We start from the raw sequence: 14,560 nt of genomic DNA, 5'->3' as shown, positions 1-14,560 counted from the left end.
CTATTCTGTAAACCTTCCCCTGAAGTACAATAAAAAAAATAAATAAAAATTAAAAAATTACTGATGTTGATAAATTGGCAAATTATTAAGATAAGTAGAAAAGTTTTCTTTTTTCAGTCTGATTCATCTGAACCCTAATTACCTACTCCTAGTCTAGAAGAATAAGCATACTATAACCTGTTGCCATCAAGTCAATTCCGACTCATAGCAGCCCTATACTTTAATTCTCCTTATGCATATGGGTCCCTGGGTCGTACAAACAGTTAATGCACTCAACTGCTAACCGAAAAGTGGGAGGTTTCAGTCCACCCAGAGATGCCTCGGAAGAAATTCCTGGAGATCTAATTCCGAAAATCAGTCATTGAAAACTCTATGGGTCACAGTTCTACTCCGACATACATAGGGGCACCATAAGTCTTAGTCCACTCAAAGGCAACTGTAAAAACTTATGCAAGTAGTTAATCTTTGAGTGCTTATTATGCAAACAACTGTGCTAGGCTCTTTACATGCATGATCTAATTTCACTTTCATAATTGCTCTTGAAAGATATATCACTAACCCATCATCCAGAAAACTGAGGCCCAAAGAGCTTAAGGAACTTGTCCTAGCTTGCATATCTAGCAAATAAGTACTATGCTGACGCTGGTGTTCTTACCTATAACTGGATGACTTCAAGATCTGTAGCCACAGTAGTTGTCTTCCTATAGCTTCTACCATTTGATGCTTAGAGCTCCTTTATGTAGTTTCTTATGTGTTTCCAATTAAAGTTCACCTTTGTAGCATCTTAAACGACCCTTCCGTTGCTATGTGCTTGTTTTGCTTTAGGCCAAGTTGACTTGAGTTCCCCTGGCTCCCTATAGTTTGGCCTCACTGGTACTAGGGTAGAATTATAGATTTTAGAATTGGAGGGAAAGGTGAGGAGCATCTAGTCTGTTTGATAAACAGATCTCCTGAAATGGCCATTCACTCAGCATATGAATATATTAAGTGATATAGCCCCTGCCTCTGGTGGCAGATCCTTCTGTACTCACACAGCCCTGAGCGACTGAAGTTTTAAAAGGGTTTCTGTTAAGTACGCAGGAGCCCTGTTAGCGCAGTGGTTAAGCACTCGGCTGCTAACCAAAAGTTCGGCAGTTCAAACTCACCAGCTGCTCAGCGAGAGAAAGAAGTGGCAGTCTGCTTCTGTAAAGATTTACAGCCTTAGAAACCCTTTGGAGCGGTTCTACTTTGTCCTACAGGCTCGCTATGAGTTGGAATCGACACAACGGCAATGGGTGTTAAGTGTGCACTGGAAATACTTGAGGCAGTGATTCAGGACTCATAGTTTTGGAGAATCTGCATTATTTTTATCCCAGGGAAAGAAGTACACACACACACACACACACACACACACACACACACACACAGATTGATTGATTGAAACTATATAAGTAGATATTTAAGAAAATCAATTTGGTGATTATCAACAACTATCTTTTAATACAACCATAATATTATGTTCAATGTTATTTTTAATCTGAAAATATTTCTCTAACTTAAAATATAGATCTAAAAGTTCAGTATTTGCCTATTCATGACAAAAACAAATTGGGGAGGTGAAAACACACTAAAAAATTAAGGTCAGATGGTAAAATTAATTTAAATTTAATTCTTATTTTCATAAAAGTCTCAACTTAGCTTCTATGTATATATTAGTTCCAAAATACTTTAAAGAGTTTAAATGGTGGAGTTAATGATTTAATGGTAATAAAGACATACTAAAATTCCTTAATGAGTCGTCAGACCATCTAGGAGGTTAAACTGGGTATTTCCCCTATGTTCTCTTTGCTCTGAATGTCCCTAGGCTTAACCCTTTCAGGACTCGTGAGGCATATGATAACCCAACGGTTTTTTGTGCCTCTGGAGTTCTTAGGGAAGGAAGCAGCCCAATTTTAAATCTTTTAGTCTCAAGGTGGGAGTGTTTTGAAATGTGTGAAACTGAGTTGGAGCCTCATTTTGTGTAGATTGAACATTGTCTTAGGTGATGCCTCCTGGATGTGTGAATTTTCTAAACTTTTGACAGGTTTGCCTTTATGTCTGTGAGATAAACCTCCTCACTATGTTTCCCAGTTACTGTGTTCTCATGAGAATGTACTTATCCCGAGAATAAGCTATTTTCAGTCTTTATTCAGTCATAGTGGCCATTTTCTCCTTGATGCCATTTATTGTTTCCAGGTGTTACTGGCTCCCTGCTTTTCTAGCTTGTGAACAGTAAATATGGCCTTTGCAATAAGGAATAAGGAATTGCAGTGGTACTTTTCAAGAGACTGAAACTCCTATAAGTTATTCTCACCCTGCATTAAATCTTAGGGCCCAATCATTGCTTCCACATGTAGCAGGTAGAAAGCACTGCTGTGAGCAGTTCTGTAGTATTCCAAGGTAGCTGTTTCTGCTGTTTAGCTGTTAGTACTGCTTTTGTTATAATGAAGAATATATAGTAGTGATAATTCTACTGAGATTCATATTCCTTTAGTTTTATTTATTTGGCTTATGAGTACTGTTTTGCAGTAATGAAGAATGCACAGTAGCGGTAATTTTCCTGATAAAAAACTCCTTGACTTTATGTATTTGGACTGTAAGTACTGCTTTTACATTGCACCATGGATTGAAAAGTTTTATGAAAATAATAATAGTAATAAAGGCTAAGTAGAAGGAGACAGGAATAAAATGTATGTGCAGTCATTGCCAGATTCCTTCATGTTTTACTTCATATTTTTCAGTTTTTCAAGAAAAAAAAGATTTTATCACTGACTTATATCATGACATCCAGAATCTGCTGGGACATATGGGACCCCAGATATTAGCATCTAAGTCCATAAATCATAACAAAAATCTGAATCGGTCCTTTAATCAGCATGCCTTCTATTAGTGAAAACACATGGTATCAACAAAAAATTCAAAGGAGAAAATAATTGAGTCTTGAAATTAACCTTCCAGGTAATGGTTTGGACTGGATGAAATCACTTAAAAATCTTTGTAAAATTAAAAACATTTTATATTCTTTCTTGACCATTCTAATACATCACTACATATAAATAGGTTCCACCAGATCAGTTTGTATGGGCACAATATTTTTATTCCTTTCTTCTTTAGGAGTCTACAGTCATGAGTATAAAATGAGCAAACTGATGAGTATAACTCCTGTTTCAATGAAACGTCAAATATATGGTTCTTGTGTATTTTGCAGTACCATGAAAAATAACCACTGATTGATAACTACAGCAGACAATAGTCAGATTACCATGTAGCAACAGTCTATGCTCATGTAGGACCTCACATTAACACCTATGTCTTGCTTTGTTACCTTGCAGAAATGTTGGAATCCAACAATGTGATCACTTTCAATGGCTTGGCCAATAGCTCCAGTTATCATACCTTCCTTTTGGATGAGGAACGGAGTAGGCTGTATGTTGGAGCAAAGGATCACATATTTTCATTCAACCTGGTTAATATCAAGGATTTTCAAAAGGTATCTTTATTCTAATGTATGCACTATAATTCTCTTGAAACATCAAGCTATATAGAATTCACAGAAAATGGTTTTAAATTAACATTTTATCTTTTCAAATACAAATAAAAATAATGACTATATTAACGTTATTAGATACAGTAAACCATTAAAATTATTATGGAAGAAACCATAGTATTTTTTAAATAAACTATTTTATTTGTGTGGTTGTTGTTGAGAATATACACAGCAGAACATACACCAATTCAGCAATTTCCACATGTATAATTCAGTGACACTGATTATATTCCTCAAGTTGTGTAACCATTCTCACTTTGGTTTTCTGAGATGTTCGTCCCGCATTAACATAAACTCACTGCCCCCTAACTTCAGCTTATCCTTCCATAGTTATATAATTTTTTCTGCATAAAAGAACATATCTGAACTATTATAGAAATACACAATACTTTATTTCATATAAAATGTATCTATATGTATAAATATATACATCTCTCTATTGCCAGAAAATGGAAGGGTCATCAAGCTGTGACCTGCAGGGCTAGCCTGCACCTGTGTTTGTAAAAAGTTTTATTAGAACACAGTCATTCTCATTTATTTACATATTGTGTATGTCTGTTTTTGTGTTACAATAGGAGAGTTGAGGAGTCGTGACAGAGATCATCTAACTCACAATCCTAAAATACTTACTATTATATGACACTTTAAACCAAAAGGTTGCTGAAGATCAGTTTTCAGCGTCAAGTTTTTACAAGTGTGATCATTCAGACATAACAGTCTACTATTTTTATCCTTATTCTTTATAGAGTTTCTGGCTCATTTCATTAATAAGCACAGTTTTAATTTAAACACACAGACACACATGAAAAGAAAAACACAAAAATGAAAAAATGCACAAATGATAAAAATGAATACATTTCCAAGAATTTTTAGAATTTTTTTATAGTTGTGACATGAACCTGAAATCTGACTAAAGGTTGTTTCAGTATATCACAAATTCTTGTTTATAAATATGTTTTATTTTGCTTTTAATTCCCTAAATTGAATATCATTGACTTTTCCCAAGTTTATGACAATATATATTGAATTATCTAAAGCTTCCAAGATGAACAGTAATCAGTCTTTTTGAGACTAAAAGCTTTTCAGCAGATACAAATGATTAACTGCCACCATCTCTGGATTTTTCTTTTACATATGACTTTTTTTTTTTGGAGATTACCTAATGTTACTAGAAGAGAAAGATGGATTAGAAAAATAATAAATTGCTCTGCCCCAGTACATATAGGCATGATTGAAATTGTTCAGGAGATCTGGAAATTTGTATATTAAAATTTAGATGAGAGTATTTGTGTTATTAAGGAGACTGCATTCAGAAGTCTTCAACCACCAGTACGGCCTTGGCTCATCTACCACTTGTTTTCCTGTCACTGTATTCACACAATATAGGATCCTTTAGAATGATGAACAGAAGAAAGGCCTGGCAATCTACTTCTGAAATATCACAGTTATTGAAAAGAGTATGGAGTGCAGTTCTACTCTGAAACACTTGGGGTCATCATGAGTCAGAATTGACTGGATGACAACTAGTTTGATTTTTGGCTTGGAAGGCTGAAGACCAGATATTGGGGCTTAAAATGCAATCACTTATTTTTCAATTAGTCTAAGTTTTACAGCTACCAATTTGTTTCTACTTTTATCTCCCCTAAGTATGTAATGCTACTCTTAACTGTTTTCCTTGTCCAAAGAAATGATTCCTTTCTAGGATAAGTTTTCTGTCACTGTCATTGCTCATTTTAGCATGTTATACTGATATCTGGGTTGGAGAGATGGATCCAGGGCACCCCAAATCTGAGAATTTCAAAATCACTATTTCATGAAAGAGAAAGACCAGCTAGTTTAGAAGAACATGAGCTGCTTTCTCTGCAGGTTTCAACCTCTTTTCACTAGATTGTCACCTCTCCTCAAAATGACCTCTCTCTTCCAACTGAGGTAGCAGTTCTTTCCACCTCACGTTGCTTGGATCTATTTCCTAGTCTATTTCTGTTTTGCTCATCATCCATATATACGAAGTCTAATGGATAGAAGAAGAGTGAATGACTTAAGTCCACACTAATTAACTGCATAGTCTAAACTGCAAGGTCCCTGCCACCTAATGCTGATGGAGCTTTCTTTATCTCAGTCACCACAACATGTTCTAAAAGATTATGTGATGTTGGATCTGTTAGAAAATTGATGTAAAATAGTATTTCTTCTCTGCCCTTAGATTGTGTGGCCTGTTTCTTACACGAGAAGAGATGAATGCAAGTGGGCTGGAAAAGATATCCTGGTAAGTTATTTCAGTAATTGAATAAACAATTTATTATTCTGCAGTCTATTATTATTCAGTGTTCCATTAAGGAGCATGTTTTCTTTGTGGACTTGATCACTCTTGAGTAACCAAGTAATTTTCTATTTTGGAAAAATTGATAGTTTTGTGTAAAGAAAGTATAATAATAATAACAATCCTAAGTAAAGGAAATATATGTTCATTTTTGATAGCTTATGTATGCAAAAGATAATTAACAAAATGAAATCTTGTAGCATATATACTTACGTTGTTTCTGGAAGTCAACTTCTTTGTACAGGTTGATTTTCATATGATAAATTATCTTGGATGATATGAAAATTTTCCACTTGTCAGTCTTCATGATTAAAATGCCCTTCCTTCCTTCTTTCCTTTCCCTTCTGGTTCTTTTACTTTGTCTGTACCATCCCCTCCCTGCTCTTTCCTTCTTCCCTCTCTCCCTCCCTCCTTCCTTTCCATGCATGCACCCACCCACCCACCTATCCATTCATCTATCCATCCATCCATAAATTCATTTCTTAAATAAAAATGAGCTGAGAAATTACTATGTATTAGACATTATCTTGAGTACTGTACAACTCGTACAACTCATGAAATGTAGATATAATCATATGAAAGGCTACATTAAAATGTCACAGGATTTTTTAAATATGATTTTATATTATTTGATATCTTAGATAATTTGTGATGTTGAAAGCACAAAGAAATAAGTTTAAAAGTAAGTCTTCTCTGAGTTTTAAAGGATTAGCATTTAGGTGAAATTTATCCCATGTGCCGAAAGGCATAAATCAACCTATGTAGGTATACTTATTTATAGTTTAAGATTTAATTTAATTTTTCATCATATTAAGCACTTAAACTTTATTTTTTCATAATTGTCCATGTGTAATAGTAATCTCCCCTCCACTAACTCATTAATGTGTTTTAAGTAAGCTCCTTAACTTTTTCTGGACTTTAGTATCCCAGCCTTTAAATGGTGCAGTGCCTATTTTATAATTGTGAGAAAGTTAAATAGTTTTTCTAAAAAAAATTTGGTAGAAAAACACTTCACAAGTGTAAGGCAGAGTACAATAGAATGAATAAAAATTTGTTAATTTTAAAATGTCATATGTACCATTAAAATATTACATTGAGCAGTTTTAATGTGATATTAACAAAAGATGAATACAAATGGTTTTTCACCTGTATACATTTATTACTTTTAAGAACACAGAGTTTCTCCCTTTTTTATTAAAGTCATCAGCCAGTGAAAACCCTATGAATCATAATGGTCATATCCTGTTGTGCATGGAGTTGCCACGAGTTGGAGGCCAACTCGACAACAGCCAATGACAGCAACAGGCAACGGCATAGAAACTTATAATTATCTGGATTATTTCCCATGCCAAGCACTGTGATAATTTCTAAAGCATTTGGTAAACATAGTTTTAACTCTAATCCTATGTAGTTGTTAACGTTATCCCCATTTTCCTGGTAAGGAAATATAAAGATTCAGTAAATTCCTTAAAAATCTTTTCATTCAAAAATTTTGGAGCATCTTGAGTCTTATGCTAGAAGTTGAGATCAAATTTCTGTGTTACTGAAAAAGTTCTTGGTGTCATGTAGAATACATGGATTTGAACCTGCCTGTAAACACAGAGTTATTGATAGCACCTCAGGTAGATCCCTTACCTTCTCTGGGCTCATCAAGAGTGTGGGTATAATAATAAACACCTCACAGAATTCTTTTAAAGCTCAAATGAGCACAAGTCAAATTATTATATAGACTATAATGCATGATACAAATATTAACTATTATTGGTGTATGTGACAGAGTTGTTTGGGCAATTTCTAAGTGAAAACATTGTCAATAAAATTAGTTTGGCCTCTAAAATGATGATGACCACTGAAGTGTTGAACTGTTCTGAATTCGATTCAATCTGAAAATTGAAGGTACTAACCATACTTAAGGGATTCCTGGTGGCACAGTGGTTAAAGCACTGGACTGCTAAAGGAAAGGTTGGCAGCTTGAACCTACTAGCCACTCTGTGGGAGAAAGATGTGGCAGTCTGCTTCTGTAAAGATTTACAACCTTGGAAACTCTATGAGGCAGTTCTGCTCTGTCCTATAGGGTCGCTATGAGTAGGACTTGACTAGATGCCAGTGGGTTTTTGGGATTAACCATGCTCTAGAGCCCTGGTGGCACAATGGTTAAGCACTCTGCTGCTAACTGAAAGGTTAGCAGTTTGAAACCACCAGGGACTCCTTGGGAGAAAAGACCTGGTGATCTGCTGGCCTAAAGATTACAGCCTAGGAAGCCTTATAGGGCAGTTCTGTTCTATAGGGTCGCTATGAGTCAGAATTGACTCCACGTCACACAACAACAACAGCAATCATACTCAAATTATCTGGATCTTATAACCTCTGAAGTTAAGTAATGAGCATATTTGATTTAATGATGTCATCAGCTCGTTCCATAACTAAGACAGCAGATATCCTTTTGCATTTGTGGTTTCCAGAATTCTCCTCAATACATTTCTTCATATTTATGGTACTTTTTCTTCTCCCGTCCCCTCTGTCATCTGCAGTTAATGATCTCCAGGGACTGTCAATTGAAAAAAAAAAAAAACTGAGGGATTCTGGCGTTAGCCCACATGCAGTTAGTTTAACAGCTGCAATAAAGTCTTGACCTATGGATAACTCCAACCATCACCTCAGAGATTTCCTCTCTAGGCAGAAGGTCAACTTTATTGTATTTTCCAGACTTACAGAAAATGCCTGAGTTTTATGGAACTAAGTTAAAAGGAACTAAGACATGACATTTACTAAGTCTGGTACAGTACGGTCATGCGCAGCATGTCGTCTGTTCGGGCTACATCTGACTGCGTATACTTCTGTGGTCCCGTAAGTTTTTTTTTTTTTTTAATGGAAAACAGCTCTCCTTTTGTTTATTATTTGCTCCTAATGGTTTTAAAGACCCCAAACTCCCAGAGTGTATAAGCAGCGGGTCGCCAGTGTGCATCCCAATCCCCACAGCGCCTCCTCCTCCGTTGTCTCCTCCTTTCCTTCCTCCTGGCTTTATTCACCTACCCAGCAGCCACTGAGCTTTTCACTCCACGCGCAGGGCAGGGCCAGCAGCGGTTCCTTCGCTCCTGCAGGGCGTTGGCAGGATGCAGACCGGCCTGGGGCTCTCGAGCCCCCCCCCCTCCACACCCTGCACCCAGACTTGCGCAAAGGCCTGTATCCAGTGCATACAGCTCTCAGGCTTTGTCTGGCGGGCTCCCATAAACTTTTGATATAATAGGCTTTACAGGGGTTTAACTACGGATTGTAAGGGGAATGCCTGTATATAATATGATGCTCTCCCAACATTCAAATCACATAATGTCCTGTTTCTCAGAACTGCATCATGGACATTAAGTGACGAATACCTATATACTAATGGTACCTGATCATTTCAGAGCATCTTGAAATAAAGATTCTGAAAACTTATAGATTCATCCCTCATACATTATAGTAGAGAAAGGTAATTATGTGTGCATTAAGAGATGTTAAGTTTTTGAAAGTTTAATGGTGTGGAAGCATTAGCCATACTAATATTTTAAAATGTCAACTAATGTAACATTATAAAATGTTTGCGCTCTAGTTATCCATTTACATTTTGCATTAAATCAATTCAACTGTAATGATTTTAATTTCTCGTCATTAAAATTTATTTAATAAAAAAACCAACAGTTTTCACATACTTTAGTTCAAGAAAAATGTATTTTTCCTCCAGTTTAATTTAAACACTAAAATATATTTCATATTATTTTTCTGGTAAACCATCTTGAACCTGTAATATTACTTTTCATTGGCCTATCATTCAAGATATATCATACATTTAGAATGCATCTTTACTAAGATTTATTTTACATTTCATATGGCATCTAATATATATCTCAGTGTATATACTCAGTGTATTTAAACAGAATGCATGGAATTTATTGACTAATTTTGGATTATAATTTATAGATCCATTTTTTTCTTAATGTATGATTTTAGAAAATAGTCAAAAGTTGGCTTCCTGGGATTTGTAACATGTCTTCCTTGATAATATAAATAAAATAAATAGTATTTTTTAAACAATGATTCTTTAAATTGCCACTTAGAAGTAAAAAAGATTAAGGGTAAAGAGTTTTTTTCATTGACTACTTGATTTGTGAAGTGAAACATGAACAGTTTGATAGAAATGCTGTACTATATCTTGAGTAAATAATAGTCATCTGTAACTTATGGACAATAATTCCTTTCAAGGAGCTCTTGTGATGCTAAAAACCACAAGAATGAGGCTTGAGTGGTTTTTGCAGCCCTTAGCTTCAAGATAGAATCATAACCGAAGTAGTAACTGACTTGAACATTTATAGAAAAGTATACTAGCAACCTCCTTGAGTGTTCTTGATGGTTTCTAGAGCTTGGGTTCACCCTTCCCTCCTGGTTCTAGTCAGTGTTCCTTCAAAAAGTCCACTGGGAATAAAACTCTTTTAAACAACCATTCTGGGTCATTGCTGTCTTCTCAGTTCAGGATTTAGATGTAAGGATACTATAGAAAAAGTGGGGCAATAACAACACTGGCTAATTTTATGCACTAGAGGGAGCAATTCTTAAGTGTAGTTGAGACGAAAGTTTCATTCCTATGGCTAACATGGCACACAGCCACCAGGGAAATCAGAACATGCCACTCTATTAAACCTACATAGTTCCTGTGTCACTGAATGTAGCCTCATGCAGAAAATGAGCCTTTCCCGCATTTTCTCACACAGCTAGGGAGACACAACCCATCATCGCTCTTTGCTCAGTTTTGCATCAAACACATGTCAAATCAGCAGCTGGAATATGAGCAGCTAAGCATGGACTTTGTGGTAAAGAGGGAATCTGAAGCCTAGGACACATTCATATGCTCCCTGTACTGTCCTCCCCCGGCCTTCCTCTCTTTCCTGCTGGTAATAACATTTCTGACAGCAACAATAATCTAAATCTTTTTTCTTTCTCTTTTAGAAGTGAACATAAAGGCTATAACGCATGTCATCATACTAAAGTCTCTTCTTTTCCTGGTGTTGTAGGTTCTAAACCTTTAAATTATTATGGCATTCTTATCATTAGAGGAGTGAAATGCTCATGAACTTTTTCATTGCTCTCACTTGAGAGTTGATATTTGAAAATTTTTATAATATGTACTTGCTTTTGGACAGAGACCCTGCAGAAGGAAAGCAATATGATCTAGACATCTCTATTCTGGCTGCTATCATCCACCTTTACTCTCACTTTTTGATGTTTTTCTAGTGCTAAAAATCCACTTTGTTGTTCAAAATAGCATTTTTATTGATAGCTTGACTGCCTTGACCCGGTTTTGCAAATGAAAGCTGAATACACACTAAGCTGGTAAAAGAATCTGTTTCGAATCAATAACTCTCTGAATCTTCTTTGTTTATCCTACTAAACCATCTCTCTTTGCACTAAGTTTCAATAAAACCAAATGGCAACCGTATGACTGTTTGAAATATTTTGAACATAATTGGAAATCAAAATTTCAACCATCTGAGAGGAAAAAAAGCAGATTCTTATAACATCCCTATTCTTGGAAACATTTCAAAGTAATATCATGCACCTGAACTCTGGGACTTTTTGTAATTCTTGAGGGATTTTTAAAATATATTTTCGTACTTAGTTGTTATGCACTTTTAATGCTATGATATATTATAACATGTTCATCAAATTTATCAATGCTCAAATTGCAGGACTACAACAACACTAATTTCGTATTGTTCAGTAGGATAAACATAAAATCGCCCCCCAGAGATAAGGGCCAATATGCTTACACCTATTATAAAATATTCAAGTTCCCTAAACCCAGGGTTCTTTGCCTATAATTCAACTTACTGAATGTGTAGTTGTCCCCAGTAGGAATTGACGTATAGGGAACTGGCCCAGGAAATGCCAATACTCTTGCTACTGCTATTTTTATGAGCAATAGAGTCCTTTCTTTCTGATGCAGGAGATCTGTATCTTCAGCCAGCATCCATGAAATTTGTTATCTTAAAACTTGTTATCTTAAAAGTAGGGTTAAATCACAGAACTCTTAGAGTTCTTGACAATTTTGATTATAATTTTTTATGGACATTGAGAAAATATGATCAGTTTATTAATTTAAAAAATATTATTCCGATGATTAAATTTCATAACACAATGGGTATACAGATAACTGATTTATGATGGTCAGTGAAAATGTTGTCTGATTGTCACAGAAAGTGGCTTAGATTTTCAGGTGTGTGTATGTGTTAGTTTCTGCTTGGAGGTAAGTATCGAGTAAACTGAACTGAGTGATTAGAGTTTAAATTCATCATTTAGAAATAATAATAATATTAGCTAACATTTATTGAGAGACTGTTTATAAGCCTGGCATTGTTCTAAAGGTATCATGTGTATTAACTAGTTTGTTGTTGTTGTTAGTTGCTGTCAAGTTGATTCCTACTCATGGCAACCCTATGTGTGTCAGAGTAGAACTGTGCTCCATAGGGTTTTCAAGGCTGTGATCTTTCAGAAGCAGATTGTCAGGCCTGTCTTGAAGATGCCTCTGGGTGTGTTCCAACTGCCAACCTTTCAGCTAGCAGTCAAATGCTGAACCATTTGTGCTACCCAGAAAACCATTAACTAGTTTAGGTAGCTCATATTTAGTAAGTGAGATACTCATTTTATTATATCAGAGGTAAATATAAGAGATCAAGGACCCAGGTTTTACATCTGCACTTGAAATATGTTGTCGTATTTTCTATCCCTGCACAAACGGCATTAGCAAAGCAATTGGAAAAACCAGAGATGCGTCTTAGAAAGAGATTACATGGCAAATGAAGCTTTGCCATTAAAATTATTTTAGAGACACTAGGTTGTATTCTTCAACCACTCGTCTGGCAGTTTGTCACACCGTGGTGGCTTGTGTGTTGCTGTGATGCTGGAAGCTATGCCACCAGTATTTCAAATATCAGCAGGGTCACCCATGGTGGACAGGTTTCAGCAGAGCTTCCAAGCTAAGATAGATTGGGAAGAAGGACCTGGCAATCTACTTCTGAAAAAAATTGGCCAGTGAAAACCTTATGGATAGCAGTAGAACATTGTCTGATATAGTGCCAGAAGATCAGCCCTTGGTTGGAAGGTACTCGGAAGATGACTGCGGAAGAGCTGCTTCCTCCAGGTACAGTCGAACTTATGATGTGAATGTAGTGAAGCTTTCAGGACCTTCATTTGCTGATGTAGCACGACTCAAAATGAGAAGAAACAGCTGAAAACATCCATTAGTCACTGAAACATGGAATGTACGAAGTATATGTCTAGGAAAATTGGAAATCATCAAAAATGAAACAGGATGCATGAAAATTGATATCCAAGGCTGAAATGGACTGATATTGGCCATTCTGAATCAGACCATCATATGTTCTGCTATGTCGGGAATGACAAATTGAAGAGGCATGGTGTCACACTGATTGTCAAAATGAACATTTCAAAATCTATTCTGAAGTACAGCGCTGTCAGTTATAGGATAATATCCATACACCTATAAGAAAGACCAGTAAATATGACTATTATTTCAAATTTACACACCAACCACTAATGGCAAAGATGAGGAAATTGAAGATTTTTACCAACTTCTGCAGTCTGAAATTGATCAAACATGCAATCAATATGCACTGATAAATAATGGTGACTGGTATATGAAAGTTGGAAACAAGAAGAAGGATCAGTAGTTGGAAAATAAGGCCTTGGTGACAGATTCAATGCCAGAGATCACATGATAGAATTTTGCAAGACCAATGACTTCTTCGTTGCCAATAACCTTTTTTCAACAACATAAATAGCGAGTATACGTGTGGAGCTCGCCAGATGGAGTACACAGGAATCAAATCGACTATATCTGTGGAAAGAGATGATGGAAAAGCTCAATATCATCAATCAGAACAAGGTCAGGGCCTGACCGTGTAACAGACCGTCAGTTGCTCATATGCAAGTTTAAGTGGAAGCTGAAGAAAAATAGAAGAAGTCCTCGAGAGCCAAAATAAGACCTTGACTATATTACACCTGAATTTAAGGCCATCTCAAGAATAGATTTGACATGTTGAACACTAATGACCGAAGACCAGACGAGTTATGGAAGGACATCAAGGACATCATACATGAAAAAAGCAAGTGGTCATTAAAAAAGACAGGAAAGAAAGAAAAGACCAAAATGGATGTCAGAAGAGACTCTGAAACTTGCTCTCGGATGTACAGTAGCTAAAGAAAGAGAAGGGAAGAAATGATGAGGCAAAAGAGCTGAACAGAAGATTTCAGATGGCAGCTTGAGAAGCCAAAATAAAGTGTAATGAAATGTACAAAGACCTGGAGTTAGAAAACCAAAAGGAAAGAACATGCTCAGCATTTCTCAAGTTGAAAGAACTGAAGTAACAATTCAAGCAATATTGAAGGATTGTGCAGGGAAAAAAACAACGCAGGAAGCATCAAAAGAAGATGGAAGGAATACACAGAGTCACTGTAACAAAAAGAACTGATCAACATTCAACCATTTCAGGACGTAGGATATGATCAAGAACTGATGGTACTGAGGAAGAAGTCCAAGCTGCACTGAAGGTGTTGGTGAAAAACAAGACCCCAGGAATTCCAATTGAGATGTTTCAACAAACAATGCAGCACTGGAGGTGTCT

At 36.0% G+C, this 14,560-nt stretch overlaps 1 protein-coding gene across 1 annotated transcript in view; it reads left to right on the top strand.

Moving 5' to 3' along the window:
- Window positions 1-14,560, top strand: part of SEMA3A (semaphorin 3A) — a 217,563-nt gene that overhangs the window by 57,923 nt on the left and 145,080 nt on the right. Inside the window, exons 2-3 of the mRNA XM_004381476.1 lie at window positions 3,351-3,508; window positions 5,769-5,831. Of these exons, the coding sequence (XP_004381533.1) occupies window positions 3,351-3,508; window positions 5,769-5,831 (221 nt within the window). The remainder of the gene's footprint in view (window positions 1-3,350; window positions 3,509-5,768; window positions 5,832-14,560) is intronic.

This window comes from Trichechus manatus, unplaced genomic scaffold, assembly GCF_000243295.1.
Source record: "Trichechus manatus latirostris isolate Lorelei unplaced genomic scaffold, TriManLat1.0 scaffold00085, whole genome shotgun sequence".
NCBI lineage: Eukaryota > Metazoa > Chordata > Mammalia > Sirenia > Trichechidae > Trichechus > Trichechus manatus.
The sequence above is the reverse complement of the archived record's forward strand: the minus strand, read 5'-3'. Positions and strand labels throughout refer to the sequence as shown.